Genomic DNA, 20,450 nt, shown 5'->3' with positions numbered 1-20,450 from the left:
ACCAACAGTAATGTAATACCAATAATATAACAACCAGATACTTGAAGGCATAATGTTTTCAATATTTTTGAGAGTTAGAAAGGTCCTCACTGTTCTTTAGGAATGCACAATGTTGGATTTTTTGCTAATATCCAATATGCCAATATACAAAAACTCATTTGGATGATAATCGATACCAATATTGATATATCTTCTTTTTTCCCCACCTAGTTTTAGTGATCATCAGGTCTGTTCTGCATTGGAATTAACATCATATTATGCATACTCTTATCATGATGGCACACCAGCAGATGGAAACATAAAATACAGTGCCTTTCTGATGTAATATTCATTTTTTGTGATAAAAAAAAAAGAAAAATACTTCAATTTAGGATGTTTTGTACGTGTTCACTTTGTCAATTAAAAAAAAAATCGGTTTATGATATCGGCAGAAAGCTGCACATGGGCCGATTCTGATACTTAAAGCCAATATCTGCTGATACTGATGGCGTGCTGACATTAGTACTATTTAGCTATATTTATTATTTTATTTTTAGCACTTTCTATTTCCCATTTTTGTTATTTCATTTCTTAATGTATTTATTTTGCTTATTTCAGTTAATTTTCTTTTAACTTTTTACAAATTTCTTGCCAGTTGTGGGTTATTTTTAAGTTGCTCATTGCCTGCTTCCCATGTTGTTGTTTTTTTTTGTTTTTTTTTAAAGCACTGAAACCCATTTGCTCAGGTTTCAAAGGGTTAATATCTATAAAGTTCCATGTCAGACTCTTGCCTTCTTCAAACTGGGGGTATGCTAACTGACATAACTGTCTATGAACAAGTACCCTGTACGACACCACCTGAAAAAAAACACCCTGAACTATCCCTTTCAGAACATTTTAAGGTACTTGTATTTAAATTTTGTTACTTTAAACTTGCGTTACACAACATTTCAGAGGCAAATATTGCACTTTCTACTTCATTTTTGACAAGCTAATAGCTACAGCAACAATCACTCTAATAAAGTTTTCCCTGCAGTGAAATATTACATTATTGTATAAGGTAATTTTACTTACATGAAGAACACAAGTAGCTGTTTATTCCATCTCTTCTGCGTGTTGAAGTCATTTTATGGTCCAGACTTTTTTCTTTTTCTTGTTTTTTCTCCGGTGTTGACCATTAGAGGCCGCTAACGGTTACCGTGGGACCGGAAGCAGTCGTTAGCTTGTCCGTGTTGTTGTTAGGCAGGTTGTCAGGGGCAGCGCAGCGCACCAGCCAGATAAACTAGCTAACACGGGATTAAGGGACTTTAGTTAATGATGACACAATTATTTATGAAAGAAAACGACTGTCGCCACACCTGCTTTTTCGCTCAGAGATCCACTGTTTCTCTGGGTAAAAACAGCAGAAAGGACAGCGTCGATTTTTATCGAAACAGACAAGAATTTGCAATGGGGTTTGCTTACTAGCTAGACTTGCTAACGTCAAGCAGCCGGCTAATGATCAAACCGCACCACCAAACAGACGTAAAGTGATAGACACCGGAAGTAACCTTACCTTGTAGGAAGATAAACTATCTCCAGATTTCCATTGCGATAGTTTGGTGCGAACATGGAAGGCGCTCTGGGAGATTTGATGGAGCAGGAAGGATATGACGGCAGCGACAAACCACCGTCGTCCCTCAAAGCCCCTTTCCGCTCCACTCGGCTTCACATCCAGAGAAGCAGTGTCTGCTCCCGGGCTTATTTTGTGGTGGTCATGGTCTTCTTTCATGTATATATCTTGAATGTTATCGGCCTGCTGCTGTACGTGCACTACAACAACGGCCCCGGAGACGGGGCCACCCCAGCATCAGTCAGCGAGGGCGGCCCCCCTCTGCCCCAGCCTGCCCCGGACTCCAGAGAGCTACATGTGGAGGACTACAGTCAGAGCTTCAGTCTGCCTCGTATTGAGGGGATACGGGTATGAAAACCGGCCTTATTTCAGTACAATGAAATAAGACATTTAAACACACAGGGATAACCCTGCAGAGCAGTCAGTGTTATCCGAGTAAAAATATGGTTAGGGACTGTTCGTTATTTATGAGGCGGGGAGTGGGTGTAAAAGTGGGGAGGCTTGTCATTTAATAATATAAGCACTGGTAGGGGGCTTGTGCTTTTTTAAAAATTATTATTTTGGCTCAGGGGAACGACTTACTGTTTTTTCAAATATCCTTAGAACCCCAAAAGGAAAGGCAAGTTTAAAATAAAGAACTGTTAAAATCACACTGGTCAATGGTTAATGATTTTATTTTTAAGGAGGATTTGCATTTGCTTAAGAAATCAGCTTTCATTTGCTGATAACTCTCAATCATCATATCTTAGACAGAAACTGTATAAACAGAAGTTGTCGTTGGATTTTCAGAGTTTCAACGGTCTTTGGACACATGAGTGATGAATGCTTCCATCAGGAAACAAACATAACTGAATCTAAGCTTAAAATAGTGATATTTAATTAAAATCAATACGTCGCATGTAAAATTTGGCCAAAAATGAACAGTTTGCACTAAGTGACCAGCATGCAGGACATGAGTGAACAACCAAGTCTCTTTTCATCTCCACAATTTCATCTTCATCTTTTCACTTTCAAACATCAAAGGGTAAGTTTTTAGAAATCAAGAACTAATTTATGGTGGAGGGAGTGTCATGCATTTTCCCCTGGTCACTTACTCAAGGGTAAATATTTTAAGCTTTGGGGGGGGTAAAAAAAAACAAAAAACAGAAATCATAGCCCAGCCACCCCATACTCTGATGAATATAGAACAGCCCCTTACTGATATTTCACATAAATGTACTTTAAGTTACCTTGTAAAATACTCTCAAGGCTTAAAAAAACACACTGTTACTTACAGCTGCAACAGTTAATGTATTAGTTTCCAACTATTAAATCAATCACCAACTAATCTGATTTGACTAATTTGAGTCAATTAGTTGGCTTGAGTCATATTTTAAGACAAAAAAAATCTGATTTTAACCTGTTAAATTTGTGATTTATTTAATTCTCTGTGGCATTAAACAATTTTTTTGTTTGTTGTTTTTGTTGACCAAGCAAGACATTTGATGAAATTATCTTGGGATTTGGGCAACACTGATCAACATTTCCATCTTTTCATGGCATGTAGAAAACAAACAATGAAAATCATCATTAGTTGCAGCAGAAGTTATTGCCTACTTCCAACCTGGGTAATAACGACAGGCATTCACTAATAGCTGTAAGGCCATTAAAGGATTTAATTTGGGATTTTGCTGCCTAAATTTATCAGAATTCTAAGTGACATAGAGCTGCTATAGCAATGTCCATTTATCTAAATCCTCATGTTGTGAGTGTGTTGATAATGCTTCCTGTCCTCCTGCAGGTGGGTCATGTTCAGCAGGTGTCCCTCGTGCCAGACAGGACACATGAGATGAGGACGATGAGCCTGAAACCTCTGCTTTTTGGTAAGTACGCTGTATTTGGGTGTGATATGAAGTTCATGAATAAATGGCATTTCATCAGAATTTAGAAGGCAACATTTAATTTTTTTCTCAAAGTCATACGAATATAGACCAGCGATATTTACTTAAAATTCACAAATATGTACATTCTCCATTAAACATCTTTTTTTTTCTTTGCCCTCCACTGCTGGAGAGACACTGTGTTGGTACTTCATGAGCTCCTTTGTGTCCAGCAGAGCTGACTGCATATTGTTATCTCTTCCATAACCACAGAAATTTGGAAATTCTTTCAAAAGACTAGACCAAGCATAATTCACAGTTGTAAGTATTTAGTCAAATTCTACATGCTATGTCTGGCCTTTCTCTATGCATAGCTGTTTAATGCTTGTTCCACATTTCAGTTCTTTTGAATTTTCTAACCTAGCACATAATCCTAGCTCCTGCATCTGTGATGTTTCCATTTTCGTGCAGCTGCCATCAGGTTCTTGTCTCGTCTTTGCCAGGCATAAGCCTTATTGACCACCAGGCGCTCCCCCTGCACTGTGCCTGTCACTAGGAAGGTCCCGCCTCGTGCGTGGTGCCTTGTCATGTTCCTTACACAGGTGGCATCCCTCTCCAGCCACAGCTCTATGCGGGAGCGGATCTGCCCACCTAACAGGGGTCCATGCTTTAGAACGTCCAATTTGGCAGCCAGCGAGAACTGAGACAGACTCACTGGGCTGTACTTCAGCCGTCTTAGACGCAGTTTCACAACTGGGAAGAAAGCAGACAAACACAAACCGTGATTGGTCTCAACTTTATAAGGAGCAGTGTTATGTTTGTTTCTATGAATTGTCCAGAATTAATTTAAAGCTTAGAAGAGATGAGTATTGATATTTACCAAAATCACTCCTACAAAAGGTTTCCAGTGTGTCTTTTGAAGAGGAGGCCTCCTCCAGCTCACAATCCCGACAGCTCGCCTGGGGCACTGAAATGGTCAAACCCCTAATTAAATTGCTCGTCGGATCAAGCATATTTATCTTTGTAGCCAGTCACTTACCTCTACGTCCCCCTGTGTGAACTGTGCTGTTGGTGATAGAGGAGATACACATGCGATGTTCTGCAGGATACTGGTCACAGCGCAGAATGTCTGGCCAGGGGTAACCATAACAACTCATGATTGGTGCACAGCTGTCCCGTACAGACTCACATAAACTCCTGCAGGGTGATATAAACCTGATAATGACAAGATGAAGAGGGGAGCATGGTCAGCATTGAGTAGATGAATGGTGTGAATCAATGGTGTGGTGGGTAATAGACAAGACTGGATTAAATCACATTTGGTTACTTGTTTTTCTTTTCTAAACTGAGAGGTGCTAATGTTACAAAATGGAGATTAAAGTGCTTTGATGGCCTGGTTTCTGTTTGAAACCAGGGCTTCTCCTCAGATATCAGCTCCAATTTGCATAGCTTTCAAAAGGTGTTAACCCTTGATGACATTGCTCCTATGTAACTTTGTCATCATCATTAATCTTAGCTATTTTATATTCATCACTGGTCATTTTCAGCCTATTGTAAGGGTGGTTATTTTGCTGAAACCCTGGCTACCACACTATAACAAAAGTAACCATTTCTAAACAAAAAGTTCCTCTCAACCTAACAGTTTCTACAAAAAGTCAAACAGGCTGCACATTATAGAAATCGCAAAATGGCCTAGTGCTATAACCAAATTGCAGGAGTTGAAATTTTTCAAAAAAGGTAAAATGTGTCACAGTATACTTTTACAAATAAAGCATTGTGGCACTACAGAGATGCCCCAGTCCACAAATAATTTTCCAGATTTAAGGGAAGACGCTTTTAATTGGTACAGACCCAAGCAAAAAGCACTTCAATCATCATTTTTCAATCTTTTTTTTCAGTTAAAATCAAATGCAAAAATTACAATCATCACTAAATGTGTGACTCATTTGCAATTAGGGTCCCTGCAAGTCCTTAAAGTCTTAAGTTTTAAAACTTAAAAAGTGTTTTGTTTTTTTAATAAATACATTCTGGGCCTTAAAAGTTATTTAATTTCAGGTCTTACTTTCCACAAACATTTTGTCAAATTTAATTTATTATCTTTTAATTTTTTTTGGCAAGGCATCAATTACTGCTTAACCTAATACAGTGTTTTTGCTTTATACGTGCACTTGCATGTTGGAAAAATGTAGATCAACCTAACTCACTCAAGTAAACATATTCCTCTATAAAACTTAATTCTGCACAGGACCACATATATACTATTTACCTTTTTACTCACCTGCAGTGCTTGAATACGAGTAAAATTACTTAAAAATCAGTCTTAAACTTGGTTAAAAGTTATCTTGAAAAGGCTGATACCTGAAGACAACCCTCTTTTCAATCGCATTACCTGTCAAAATCTTAATATGATTTTTTGGCATATTGTGCATTGCAAGTAGAAACTATGTGTTAATACTGAAAGTTTTTTTGTGTAAACTTACCTGTCGAGGCAGATGGGTGCAAAGAGTGAGCAGAGGAAGATGCGGGCATCAGGGTGGCACTCTCTAGCAAGTAGTGGCAGCCAGCTAGCACTCTGTTGCACAGCCTCAGCTGGAGACTCATGCCCCAGCAGGTTGGGCATCCTCATGGTGTCATATCCAATGTTTTGGCACAAAGCCATGCCTGATGGGATAGGGACACAGCGAGAGGAACTGCGGGGCTCCCACAGTCCACCTTCACCTATAGAAAGCATGGACCTGAAGCCATTACTAGTACCAGGATCCCCCCAAACCTCACCATCCTCTCCCACTGCAGCTCCTGGTCTAGAAACACGAGTATCTCTAAATCCAGTTTCAGTGTTGCCCTCAATACTAGCCCTGTCCCCGCCCTTGTCTTTTACTCCAGATCTAACCTTGCCCTCAGCCCTCGCTCGTCCGTCCAGCCCTGCCTTCACTCGATGAGGACCGAGCGCTGTCGTGCTGCTCGGCCCAGCGAGCAGAAGGAGAAATAGCAGGGATGCTAAATGGGAGGACTTTCTGATAAAATGAGGGCAGAGCACTGCAGTCATCATGGGACAGAAGTTTGGAAGGAGGAGAAATCCTGAAGTTTGTCTCTTGCGTGAATGGAGACCCCAGTGTGACAGTGTAGGAGAGAAAGGCAGAATAGGTGTATTTATAGTGGGTGGTGATCATATTTGCATAGGAAAGGGTAAGGGGAGGTGTAGAGGACAGCAGGGGAAAGGGGTGGGGCACACATTAATTTGTTATTAGAGATGTGGATGCACTTGCATTTATCAGCAGGTTTAAGTGTGTTTGACGGAACTCAAAGGTGCATGATTTGGCATCTGTTTCCACCCCGACTGCCTGAGTTGACTGGCCCTCATGTAGTGAAACTCCACTCCTTCCATCCCGCATTTTCTTCCAACCTACAGCAAACCACCCTGTCCCTCCCTGACCTCTTTGCTTCTGCGTGTCTTTTTTAAAATTCTCCTCTCCTGCAAAGAGGGAAAGTTGGATGTTTTTATGAATACTTACTGCTCATGAGAAACAGAAGATGCCCAAAATAGAAAGGAGACAATTACACTTCCCACAGTGAACTCACTGCAGAGCTGTAATCCTTCAAGAGAGGATAATAAACTTGCAGAAACTCTCTAAAAGTGAACTGCAGCGATAAGTTGGTCAACAACAAAAAAAAGTGTGCAACTATTTTGATAAATAAATACTTTAAAAATGTATTTTTGAGGGAAAACACCAACATTTTTACTAATTTAATTCTCTGCAAAGTGAGTCCTACATTATTCTAAACTTAACATTTTGGGTTTTTTTATTGTTAGTCATAAAAAAAACAAGACATTTGATGACATCACCTTAGGCACTTGGACATTGTGATTGGAATTTTCTACTATTGTCTGATGTTTTATTGGCCAGATGATAAATTGATTAATCTAGAAAATAATCAGCAAAATATATAATAATAAATATATATACTGAATATAATCAGTAGTTGCAGCTCTAGTGCGCACTGCTTGTGCGTAGGACACAAACAAAATTGGTGTTGTCCCACTGTGCAGCCATGGCCTGATTCCTGTTCAGACAAGCAGGTCACTTCATTTACAGGGGGGGCGGGTAAGAGACAGTGGTGGGAGGGAGAAGAGGAAGGCTCGGTCCCCCTTCATTCATATCAGTTATCCAGATTAATGAGGCTTGACTGTACAATAGGGATTAACCAAGTGGGGACAGTGTAAAAGACAAGGGTGACAAACAAGGTCTCTACTGTACAGGCAACCAACCTGCCGGAAGTCTTTTATTAAAAGGGAAAATGACCTACAGACATGGGTGGATTGCTGGAAGAGAACAGGAGGGAAGCATGAAAGAGTCATTTGTACTGTCACACTTACCTCTGAATAAGTTAAATAGATGTATCTAATACAATGCACAAATTGTTATGTGAATGTGATTTTTTCAAAGTGAAACAAATGTTCACTAGTGTAACTAAGATCCCTTTTACACAGAGATCTCACAGTAAGGCCGCTACGAACTCCCTTATACACACTGCCTTTGCATTTTTACACAGAACCAAACAACTGCAGCATCACGCTGCTCCAATGTGTGATTTTAGATAGCATGCTGGCATCGTGGAAGCAAAAGAGGCATGACGCACGTGTCTGATGATGAGCTAGTGTGCTTGAGACGTCACTATCTTGGTACATTTAATAATTTGGAATATTGGACCCCTGCAGGGTGTGAGCCGTCTTTTTCTTCATTTGCATGTAATATTTAACCCAATAGCTCCTGCCTCACAACATATGTGTTGGCAGGGCTTTATAAACCATAACAGTGGTATAACATGGCAATAACAATCATTTACCATCCCGGTTATATGGCAGCTGATCTCATCCCTAGCTCTGAGGGTGAGGAGCTCCCGAACTTAATTGTTTTTCCCAATTTGCAGACATTCATGGCTGCTGTTTTTCTTCTTTGAGTTAGCCACTAACTGCTATCTGCTGCTTTTTAAATCTACTGTCGTGGGGCCTAACACGCCATTAAAATGTCACACCCATCCTGCTCATAATCCCATCCTGCCGGCTCTTCCCTCTACATAGACCCTGTTTCTGCGCTGTTACTACCTCCCTTGCTCAAATGTGAGACAACTCTATCCTCTGCATTCTGCAGTTGTTCCCTTGATTTGGAACAGCAAGGCAGCATAACAATATGATATTCCTGCCTTTAACAGGCCATGTGAAAGAGGCTTCTTTTTTTCTTTGTCTTTTCTTTTTTAGAATAAAAATCCAATTTGAAATCCGTGCTGACCAAGCAAAAGAAATGTTTAGGGACACATCTCAAAAATAGAGAAAAGGGAAAATGTTTTGATAAGGGGTTGGCTTAGAACATTTCTAATAAGTGGGTATAAATGAGAATGATTAAACTAAATCTGATTCTTTTACTGCTTTGTACTCATTAATATTAACAATTATTGGCTCCCAGAAGCCAACGCACAGTTTCCACCCTCTGGGAGAAGTCCAGTGTCATCACTCATTAAACTTGCCCATGGGATATTCTACACTACAAATGGCACGCTGGGGAGTGGCAGAAGGGAATAGCTTATATTCATTATACACACAGTCTGTGTTTACATTCACTAAAGAGTTCCTGAACTTAAACAGCTACTAAAACATGCAAGACAGAAAGGTATAATTAATACTATAATTATTACAACACCATTTCTGTTTCTAAATCTCATTCTGATATCTAGCTCTTTTTCTTCCTGTAGTCTGTCTTATTTAAACATATGACTTAATTTAGCACAGATAAAATAAGAGGTGCTAAAACAATTGGCTTGTTATGAGTCTGTGTTTTACTAATGCACCGTGATAAGTAGTTTATGGGATTTGTCTTGCTTTTTGGGGCCTACACATCCTAATCATACTGCTATTAGCATACACTGATCAAACTATCTCACAATTGCCTCTTCACACTGAAAGGTTTTGTTTGGCAATCTGGATTAATCCATTTAGTCTGACAGATAAAGCCTGCACCGTCAACAGAGATCTTCTAATCCACTTAAATCACTCACTCCTCGTCTCAGGTGTGCAATAAAGTACCGTGTGTGTGTGCAGAGGCGAGTGGGAATTTTCAGACTTGAGAAATTTTTTAATGGATTTGAAGTGATGGCATAGACATCGAGAGCTATGTTATTGTTATGAATCTGCAGTTAAAAATAAATGGTTTGCATGCTTTTCGTCAAATAGTGGCTTCACTGCTGACTAATTGTGTGTAATTTCCACATGTGATCGGGTAAATCACTATGCAAGGCAGTTAAACTGTGAACAAACCCTGGATTTCAGCTAAACGCTGCATGTTTTTTTTTATTAGCATTGTATAATCTCCAAGGCACTCTTTTTAATACACTGTGTATCGTTGATCCTCGATCTAATCTTGGGTAGACAGAGAGCCTACTGGTATTATGATAATATAGGCCTTTCATTTCCTTAATTGTGTTTTTGGCTACATAGTGTGCCAGTTAATCTGTGCTTCCAAAAACAAGAATTAAAATAAGTTCACTGAGATTGTTCTCAGACTCTCTTTAGGAAAATATAGACCTCACAGACCCCATATAATTTAGAATGGAAAAACAAATTTGTTTCCATTTCAAATCAGGATCTTTGAACAGTATTGGCAGGATCTTACTACACGTCCAATGCTGCATTCAACACTGTTTTTTTCCCCTGATCCTGCCAGAGATCCCTGGCTTCCTGTCAGAGGAGGAGTGCCGTGTGGTGGTGCAGCTGGCTCAGCTCAAGGGTCTGATGGAGAGCCAGATGCAACGACCCAGCCAGGGACAAGAGGAGTCAAACCAGCCACTCCTTTCCCTCAGCACAGAGGAGGTCTTCAGTCTGTTGGACCTGAACCAGGATGGGCTGCTGCAGAAGCAGGAGGTGACAAGAGAGAAATATCTTATACATCACAGAGCTGCTGGAGGGAAATGGAATCTCAAAACAAATCTATTCTTAGTCATGAAAAAGTAAATGAACTCCCAGAATGCTTTTTGTTGAAATAAGAAAATATTCTGGTCTCTCCTTCAGATTGTGAGTCACTCACACTCTCAAGATGGAACTTGGTTGAATCCAGACAACTTGCGGGAGATACTTTCCAGTCTGGAAGCCTGCCCAACAGGTTAGTGTCCCGCTGGTTAGTGTGTGTTTGCCCGAGTGTCTTTCAGTACATTTGTGACTATTTTGATTGTAGACTGGGTATAAAGATGTTATAGACAGACAGATACTGGACTTTTCGGGTCGATGCCAATAATGGGGAGAAAAAAAATCCTGATATTGATATATTGGCTGAAATTCTGATTATCTATAGATATATATTTATATCTATAGAATATGAGGACACTGGGCCTTAGCCTAGGTCTTTGTGGGAAGGTCCAGGGGAACCTCCCTCAGGAAATTTTATTGATGAACAAGATTGTTATTGTTACAAGATTTTTATTGTAAGTACTTTAAATAAAAAAAAAACACATATGCTGATAGCAATGTGAGAGGCAAACCTGATAAATCGGTCAGGTTAAATTAAATCGGTTAAAATAATTTGGGGCACATATATGTAACAGCTTGGATGAATTTTTAACCATGACCTGAATTTGTAATTAAAGAACATTTTCTGATATAAGACTGAGGTTTTCATGACATCTGAAATCTGATTTCTGTGCTTTGAAAAGAAAACTTTATAGGGATTTTATTCAGTGTTTCTGCAGTGGTTGTGTACTGTTAGCAGTAAGTGGCTGACGGGTGGCTGTGATAGCGTGCAAGTCTTTGTGTGTGGCAAGGCCGGAAGAGGGGTGACACTGTTTTGACCTGATGCCATTGTGCCAGGCGTTACACATCCAAGTCCGGATGTGCCTCATCCTATCTCATTAAAAACTGATTATCCTCCAACCCCTTTTCTTAGTTTTCCCCCGGATCCCCTCCCTTCCTTCACTACTCTTTCGTCAGCTCACCCCCCTCCCTGGCCACCTCTTCTTTGTCACCCCGGAGCTATTGTTGCAGTCAGGGTGCGGTCTCCCTGGGGGACTGATGGTGGCCAGACATTCATTCAGCTGAGAAAAACATCATACATTAGGACAAAGAGATAAGGAATGGAGGAGAAGAGAGAAGGGAGGCTGTTATAGTTCACTACATTGTGCACAAATTCAATATTAAATGAAACTGAATTGGAATCGTGATACTGCATAACTGAAAGAGTGGTTTAATAATTTCACAGTGCTCCATTCACGTCTGTAGTTCTGAGGTTATTTTGTAACTGTACTTTTATGTCTCAGGCACTCTGCTACATGGAGGAATAAAAATAGTTTACTAAAGTATTGTGTGTGTGTGTGTGTGTGTGTGTGTGTGTGTGTTGGTGTTCCTGGCAGGGATGCTTACCTTGGAAGACTTTAGACGTGTTTATGATGTGTCCCAGCGCCCAGGACAACAGCGAAGCGGGAAGCTCAGGAGTCACTTCAAACAGAGAAACAAACATACGTGGCTTCACCAGGGCCCGGGATCCCACCATGTGCTGCAGACACTCAGGAAGAGGTAACTACTGTCACATACACACACTTTGTCATACTCTACGATAATAGCCCAAAACTCTTGCTTTAAAAAATACTTGTATTGTACCTAGGGATGCACCAATCAGTCAGCTGGTTAACATAATCAGCCAATTTTCAGCTCGATGGGATATGGCAGTTGGACACAATGGTTCACTTCGTACACACAGCAGCAACTCTCATTTCAACCGCTGCAACCTGTTCTCATTATCAGATACAGATGCTTTGTCACGCCCCCTCATTAACAATTTTGTAGACCCTCTTAGCAACTTTATTTCTAAAAAGCAATTACTGATAAATTTAATTATTCAGACCATCGTGGAAAAAGTTGTTATTTATTCCCACATATGCTGCTCAGAGTAATCTCAGTGATCAGCTGTTCAGCCAGCAGCGCGGGGCCTCTCCTCTCTTTCAGTGCTGTGCGCACATTGTGGAGCAGGCGGGGTGATGCTGGTCACCGCTGGAGTCGGACTTCATATATACTGTAAACATGCCTTTTTATTATTGCAAATAGATACTGAGTCATAAATAGTTTGGTTTAAGAAAGCACATTGTTTTAGATAGATGATAAATAGTTGACAGTATAGCAGAATATTTTCTCCGATTCTTCTTCTATGCTTTTTACATCATTTGTTTGAGCTTATATAAATTTGTTGCAACTATTTTCTTTTGATAAATTAAAGTAAAGTCGGTTATACTGCAATGTTAGTTTGTACGAAAGAGCTCCATCCAGTCCCCTGGAGCAGTTTTTTATTTTGACATTTGTTTGAGTTATCGATATTATATTGACACCATAATATAAGACTAGATGTCATGTTAGATTTTGAATATCATAATATCTAAACTGTTGTCTTTTCCTGACTTTAAAGGCTGCATTACAGTAAAGTGATGCAATTGTATGAACTTTACAGGCTGCTCTTGCTGTATTATTATTTGTCTCTACCCTCTCAGTCATTATACCCACATTACTGATTAACTAACATTATCATTGTGATATCAATATCAAGGTATTTGGTCAAAAAATATCATGAAATTTGATTTACTCCATATCGCCAGCCCTGTTTCTAGTTAGAGAAAGTCCTGTAACCTGGTGCAGTTTTGGACAAAATGATGAAGTTATTTTAAAGTCACATTTTTTTATTGTGAACATACAACTGAAATTTCATTACAGAAAGGTTATGTGCTTGCAATTATAGTTAAAGAAAGAAGAGCTGAAATCAGCAGTTCAGAGTTTAAAAAAAAAAAAAAACGGAAATCGAATTCAGTCAAGAAAATTGCAGTCGGTGTATCTCTAAATTTGCTCTCTCATGGCTTTTGTTCAGAGTAACCAGTCTGACCCGTCTGCCCTCTGCATTGGTTGAGCTGAGTGAGCCGCTGCAGGTGATTCGTTATGAGCATGGAGACTTCAGTAACGCCCACCATGATAGCAGTCCTTCTCATCCAGAGACTACCTGTGCACACACACGACTGGCCGGAAACAAGTCTGCCCTCACAGAAGTCTCATGCAGGTATGTATGATAAGTATTTTGTGGTTTATATTGAGGTATTTTGCAAGTTTATTTAACCTTTATTACCCCCTGATTATATTAGCTTTTCATTTGACTACCTTGACAGATACACACCCTTTATAATATATCATACTACAAATGTTGGCCACAAATATTGATTTATCAATACATATCAATTCTGAATATTTGAAATGGGTTTAATACTAATAATCCACAGTCTCAATACATTGCTGGCAGATGTGCCTTCTCACGTTCTCTTGTTGCTAATGCTTACTACAGGCATTCTGCTGCTCTCTGCTGCTAATTCAGAAAAGACAAGTACTAATTGTCACCTCATTTTCTTGTAATATTTATCTTTTAATTAAAAAAATAATAATTTTCTGCTGTAAATTTCAAATTTTCCCTGTGGTAGAATATATCATTATTTTTTAAGGTAATGTATCAAAGCTAGAAACTCAATACATGTGTATTTTCTTAATTTATGTCTTTGTAGATTTACACTGATTTTGGTGTATTGGTTAGATAAACCTGTGATCTTAAAAAAAAAAAATAGTGAGTAGATTCATGATCAGTTTTACGTGAGAAAACAAAAAAAAATTGTGCCTGTTTCGAAATGTTTACTTGATATAATTTGATTGCCAAACTTTTGTCGTTGCTCATCGATAGTTATTCATAGCGCCGGTGCTTGAGTATGGGGAGACGTTTTTTACCAAAATCTTTATTTGTTGATGTCTTCATCCCAGGTATCTTACCGTGTTATTCTACCTCAGCTCTGTAGAGGAAGGTGGTGAGACCACTTTTCCTGTGGCAGACAACCGTACCTATGAAGAGGAGGTGAGTTTGCTTTCACAGCTCACATTCAAAAACCAGCAGTGCCTCTTTTCTTTAGTGCCACTGTGAAATGATGAGAACTGAACATGACCTGAATGCTGCCGTTAACAGGCAGACAGTGCTGACCCATGACAAGGAATCTGACACCCAAGTGAACACAATGTGCCAAAATAAATGATTAGAAAAAAGCTGTTTACAGTTTCATGTGTCCTAGGCGCTGGTTCAGGATGGAGTTGATTTGACAGATACTCAGGAGACATGTGGAAGAGGGAACGTGAGAATAAAACCTACTGCTGGGACAGCTCTCCTCTGGTACAACCATCTCTCTGATGGCAGAGGTAAGAACAAATAGCTGCATTATTTGCACACACTTTGCAGAGGTGATAATTTATGATATTCTCTGTTGCAATCCCAAAATGTGTTGTCCACATTATTCACATTAACCTAGTGAGTAAATTACTTGTGGGAAAGCAGGATCTGTTTCAGAATTGAGTGACGGAAAGTTGCCATTGTCAGCTCAGATGATGGACTGGGAGCCTGTCGGGAACAAAGTATTATTAAGTGTAAAGCTTTTTACTTTTTTCTGCTCCCTCTTTTTCCATGTCTTCTGTACTTTGAATTTTCTTTTTCTCTCTCCACTCTTGGTTATTAATTTCTGCAGCTCATTTCATTCAATCTGTTCTGATATTGATAACTTCTTGGTCTGAAAGGATTATTCAATTGGATTCAGAGGGAGCAGGCCAACTTTATTGAAGACTAATACCCTTTTACCATCACTCCTTTTGGCAGCGCTGAGTAAAACCATGCCGCACCAATTTGTCTTTCTATTATCATTTGAGAAGCACCGAGCCGCATCAGAGATAGACTGTCTCCGGAGTACCTCCAAGCGGGTAGCAGTGACCTCTCGACAACTGCAGCCAACTCCTTTCTCCAAGCGCGTGCTGCAGGATTCCTCTCATGTCTTTTTGTGCAGGAGAGCAGACAGATAAACGTTTTTAAATGTCTGTGAAAAAAAAGGGGGAAAAAAGGGTATAAGTGACTCCTATGACCAGGGATAACCTATTCAGGCAGTCAGAATCCATCTTATTGTATTACTTTAGCTTAGAAAGTTTTTTTTGTCCTTTAATTATCCAGTGTTATCTCTGAAAGTTTCAATTATCCATAAATACTATTCATCTTCTCCCCTGTCTTTTCAAGGTTGGATGGGTGAGCTGGATGAGTATTCCCTCCACGGCGACTGCCCAGTCAGGCGTGGATTGAAGTGGATGGCCAACAGCTGGGTAAATGTGGACCCAGATTACCAGCAGCAGGCCCGCTACCAGAGACTAGTTGCTCAAAGGCATCGAGCTAAGTCGGGCATGGAGGAGCATTACCAACCGTTCTCACACAGCGACCTCCACCAGGATTTATAACCAGGCTTTTTTAATGACATGACAAATTGAACATAATTTTAAAACAGAGTCTGTTTTGTATCTGTGAAGCCAGTGAGGGCTGACAGATGTTTTCATAGTGTCAGATGCTGTAGTCGATATGGAAAGTGCACAAAACAGCATCTCAGATATCTCCTCCTTTTAGTACGGGTGTTTTCTCATATGGTCCTTTTTAGACAAACCAAACTGACGTTGTCTTAATATAGAACAAAAAGTGGACCAACAGAAAGGGGACCATGTTCTTTTTGGAGACATACGATCAGTTCATTTGAAAGACGTCATCAGCTCTGGTGGGGCATCAGTACTTTTTATGTTCACACTGTAGTTCCTCTGGAGCTTAGACATTTGCTGCTTTGGATATTTATATATATTTAATAATAAGAATAATTACATTGGCAGAGAAAGAGAGAGAGAGAGAGAGAGAGAGGTGGTAAATTTGGTTGTAAAGTACTTTATGCTTTTTTTTTTTTACTTTGATTCAGCACTGCATCATGCTCATGAAGCCCTTTGCTTTTATGCTGAAAGTTGAGGAAAACTCTAGATTTTCTGTGCATTGTAGACAGTCGCCAAAACTACTCCTCTTCTTCCTCCTTGCTGGCATTACCAGCGGACATGGTTAGCATCCCAGTGCAATAGCATGTCATTTAGAGGACTAAGATACAAAGGCAAAGCAAACCTAAAGCACTTTTTGTTCACAGTGCATAAGTTAAGTTATTGTGGTCTGTGTTCGTCTGAGTGTTCACATAGGCGCATGAAAATGCTGACTCACCACTCTAAGTCTGCCTGTAGGGTTAAAAGGGACCATGTATGAAAACACCCTAAATCTCTCTTTTATATTATGTGTCTCAAGCGAATGCTTGGATATCTATAATTACTTAATACATAAGTGTGTTTCATTTCAAATAGATTTTTATAAGTAATTGTGGTTGGCAGATACCAAGGTTTCATCACAATGTATTTATGATACATAAATAACAAATACACATGAATTACACAGAGTAACTGCCATCCTTTGTTTAATCGCATCTTAAATAAGATATAACTTATTGAGGATAACAGATATATATGGATGCCGTGATGTGAGCTTGAAAAAGATGCAGTCATGTCTAAGAGACAAGCCTGCTTACCTGCCTCCCAAATTAGTTTTACTAGGCAGCTGCCCCCATTCCAGGCCAGTGTTATTTATTGTTATAGAATTAAAGCCTTTGTTAAAAGCCATATACCAACATTAATGTGTGAATGTGTTCCCGAGGGAGATATTTGTGAGATTATTAATGTGTATGCTGTTCTTTAGTTTCCAGAGCTAATGAGCCTTTATCATGAAATGTTTATTTAATGAGGGTTTGCCGCATCTACTATAAGTGCAGGGCTGTTCTTGACTGGACAAATAATAGCTTGCCACACTGGCTGTGGGAGGCCAGGTTTTCAGGTGTAATTCTTTGATATTTTTGTCTTTCTTATCTTCATAACTCAAAAATATTTAATTGTTTCAGAGTATTTATTTAAGTGTTATTTATTACCACCATTTGGTGATTTAAGTTAAAGGAATGCATATTTATTACTGCTTGATGTTGCACTGAATCTGTTACTGTATCTCACTGTGTTTGTTCTGTTATTTAACATAAAAAGCAGTGTTTTACTATAGTGGTGTTGTGAGTGTGATCACTTATGCAAACCTGTTAGTATAAACAATGTCCACTAGATGTCACCCAACATCAAATACAGCACTTTCAGCCTCTGTGAGTTAAATATCATTTTTTTCATAAATGGTTTTAATTGTGGTCTATCTGGCAAGTGCTGCACTAGCACCCTGTTGGCACCAGTTCCTGTCGGTCTGTTCCAACTGTAGGCATATATACCAATGACATTAGTGGCTAATCCTTTCGTATGTCACCTGTATGTGAGCAATCAAAAAAAATGTGAAGGTACCTATGCATTCAGATGGACACTGACAATCCAAAGTTTAAACATGTTTTAGGTTTTTACTCCCCCAAAATCACAGTGCTAGTGGGTTAGAGTTGTGTTGAAGATTATAGTGACTAAGCGCAGAGAGGGCCCGAATGCTCTATTGGGATCTATTTGATACTATATGAGCACTGAAATTCCTGGCTACTCCTCTGTGAGAGCACAATTGTGCCATTGAAGGTGGGGAGAGAGGAGGAGAGAAGAGTTGGCAGATAAAAATCCTAGCATGTACCTATTCAAACACTCAAAAACTGCAGATCACAACTTTATTGTTGATAAAGTAACTGTCATTTTGATTTTTGCACTATATAGTATACTGTGACTTTTTTCATGATTTTTGACGACATACGACTTTTATATGATTATGGATGACTATGACTTTTATATGATTATGGATGACATTCAATACTGTGACTTATTTCATGATTTTGATGCACTATGATTGTTTTTCATGATTTTTAATGTCATACTATACTATGATTTTTTTTGCATGATTTTTGACTGCATATATGACTTTTTTCATAATTTTTGATGACACTGTATGACATTTTTGATTATTTTGAACAGCATACTATACTGTGACCTTTTCACGATTTTTGATGACATACTATAGTATTACTTTTTTCATGTGTTTTCAAATTTTTTATAATTGCCGCAACTGTCTACATTCACACAGCTCTAAATGAGATGAATAATCTAAGAAAAAAAATTCTTCTGCCTACTCTATTGACTTGTAATTCTTCTTCTTCTAATGGCCTTACTGCATGTGAACACAAACAATCAATCAGAGCTGAGGGGTCTCTAACGCAGCTGTCAATCACTGCAGTGTACTGCTTAGCTGTAAAATGAGAAAGTTGCCTCTGCCAGTGGGCTGTGCTTGGTAATTTAGTCAGCCATCCAACATGGCAGCCAGTTTACAACTCTTTTTTTTTTTTTTTTTACAGCTAAACAGTACATTAAAATATGTTCTTAAAATGTTTGAGATGAGAAATAGGTAATGAAGTAACAGAGTCTTCATTCATATTCGCTCAGTGCTGCTTAGTTCGACCTCTCTGCTGTGATTGGTTGTTTTTAATGCGCTGTGGTTGATTAGCGAATGCCATTACGAGGAGGTGGAGAGACTTTTTTTTTCTTTTTTACTGACTGTCTCATTCTTGTTTCAGACTATGGTGATGGTTTCAGCAAATATGACACAGAGGTGTTTTCCTAAGAGTTACCAACTGTAGTTTTTAAAGAGGGTTGGTCCTCAGAAGGAGGACAGACATATTATACAGCAATTATGTTCATAAATCATAATCAGGCCAAATCATTTTCCAGGCCCTGTAACAGATTTTGTCTTGGAGCCAGAAATAATTATTTATGGCAGGGGTCTTCAATGCTTTTAGGTCAAGGACACCTTTGCTGAATGAGAGACAGAAGTATGGTCCCCCTAAGACATATATTAAGTATAAAATTGAGTTGCACATTAAATTTGGCTGATGAAGGTTGTCAGGCAGATGGCCACAACAGCTTCCATCTTAACCTGTTTGCTTTTCAGGTAACCTATTTGCTTTTCAGGTAGGTGAAAAAGGAAACTTCACTTTTACAAAGATAAGTTGTTGCAAAATGCAAAATATGTTTGATTCATGTTAATGTTTATTTTCAGACATTTTAACCTGTTCATATCCCCTGTCCACTCTGGTGGACATTACTTTTCCAGGATGTAGATGTATGATTACTGTCATCTGACTCAACCTAAAAGCACAGTCCTCTTTGAAGAAATGTCTAAAAGCCAATCACAGTGTTCCACATCATCTAAAGTGGACTGCAGTAGAGCCGCGCCCTTCTTTGACAAGCATGGCTGACTGTGAGGATAGGAAGAAGAGCAAGGTATGTTTCAGTCTTTTAGTCATTCTGTTAAAATACATAATTTGCCTTTAAACAGTTTTTAAAGTTAACATGAGATGTTATATTACTTATACATGTAAAAAAAAAAATCACATGAAAGTTTTACAGTTTTTACACAGGATTTCTTCAAAAACAAATATCCATTGGAGTGGATGGTGGATCTGAATGTCTATATAATATACAGTTTAAATGTTGAAATACTGGTCTGATTTGATTTAATTTGATTAAATAAAATGCATAATAAAGCATCCTAATTTTAAAAATTTGCTAAAGTTTTACAAGTACATTTAAAGTAAAAATCCATCATTGCAATAAAATTGGTGTTTGGAACATAATTGGTTTCTGAACAAGTTCATTTTTGAAAAGAAAAAAATGGATGAAGGAGAGGCTAGCATGCAGGGTTATAATTTCTTTTTTTGCAAAGACCCCATTTAGGGACTGTTCTTAAGTTATCAGAGGAGGGGTTGGCTGGGGTGTGACTTTTACCTTTGATTTATTTTGACCCTCCCTGAAGCTACAAATATTTTTTCCTTGAGCCTCCTGAGTGTCTTGCAGATAATGCTTGACCTTCCCCCCACCATAATTGAATTGTTAGATTTTTAAAACTTAACCTTCATTGTTTGAAAAGTTGAAGATGAAATCCTGGAGTTAAAAAAGTAAGCCTTGATTTACATGTGTTTCGGCACACGGGGTCCACCTGGAGCCCCTGGATGTGCCTGGGGGCTCCCTGCGCCCAAAACTGGGCACTGTCCACTCAGTCCCTGGTGTCTTCAGATATACAGCAAATAGGCAGATCAAAACGCCAACAGAC

General features: G+C 39.0%; 2 protein-coding genes across 2 annotated transcripts; one reads left to right on the top strand and one right to left on the bottom strand.

Annotated features, from left to right (window-relative positions):
* Nucleotides 1-1,190: 1,190 nt before the first annotated feature.
* LOC121947419 (transmembrane prolyl 4-hydroxylase-like) lies at nucleotides 1,191-17,429 on the top strand. The gene is made up of 9 exons (XM_042492474.2): nucleotides 1,191-1,939; nucleotides 3,372-3,453; nucleotides 10,167-10,363; nucleotides 10,511-10,601; nucleotides 11,842-12,004; nucleotides 13,341-13,526; nucleotides 14,270-14,360; nucleotides 14,572-14,695; nucleotides 15,555-17,429. Exons 1-9 carry the CDS (start codon nucleotides 1,589-1,591, stop codon nucleotides 15,767-15,769), a joined length of 1,500 nt encoding a protein of 499 aa, XP_042348408.1. The 5' UTR covers nucleotides 1,191-1,588; the 3' UTR covers nucleotides 15,770-17,429.
* On the bottom strand, nucleotides 3,726-6,645 carry LOC121947420 (secreted frizzled-related protein 5). The gene is made up of 4 exons (XM_042492475.2): nucleotides 5,931-6,645; nucleotides 4,490-4,665; nucleotides 4,331-4,417; nucleotides 3,726-4,203 (listed from the first exon to the last, which is right to left on the bottom strand). Exons 1-4 carry the CDS (start codon nucleotides 6,497-6,499, stop codon nucleotides 3,884-3,886), a joined length of 1,152 nt encoding a protein of 383 aa, XP_042348409.1. The 5' UTR covers nucleotides 6,500-6,645; the 3' UTR covers nucleotides 3,726-3,883.
* Nucleotides 17,430-20,450: the final 3,021 nt, after the last annotated feature.

This window comes from Plectropomus leopardus, chromosome 9 (assembly GCF_026936395.1).
Source record: "Plectropomus leopardus strain MGB_pleo_1.0 chromosome 9, ASM2693639v1, whole genome shotgun sequence".
Taxonomy (NCBI): Eukaryota; Metazoa; Chordata; class Actinopteri; order Perciformes; family Serranidae; genus Plectropomus; species Plectropomus leopardus.
The sequence above is the reverse complement of the archived record's forward strand: the minus strand, read 5'-3'. Positions and strand labels throughout refer to the sequence as shown.

Coding starts and splice junctions, on each gene's coding strand:
- LOC121947419 (XM_042492474.2), top strand. CDS start 1,589: ATGGAAGGCGCTCTGGGAGATTTGATGGAGCAGGAAGGATATGACGGC. Junction 12,005..13,340: donor CTGCAGACACTCAGGAAGAG/GTAACTACTGTC, acceptor GCTTTTGTTCAG/AGTAACCAGTCTGACCCGTC. Junction 14,361..14,571: donor ACCGTACCTATGAAGAGGAG/GTGAGTTTGCTT, acceptor CATGTGTCCTAG/GCGCTGGTTCAGGATGGAGT.
- LOC121947420 (XM_042492475.2), bottom strand. CDS start 6,499: ATGATGACTGCAGTGCTCTGCCCTCATTTTATCAGAAAGTCCTCCCAT. Junction 4,666..5,930: donor GCACCCATCTGCCTCGACAG/GTAAGTTTACAC, acceptor TGTCATTATCAG/GTTTATATCACCCTGCAGGA. Junction 4,418..4,489: donor TCACACAGGGGGACGTAGAG/GTAAGTGACTGG, acceptor TGACCATTTCAG/TGCCCCAGGCGAGCTGTCGG.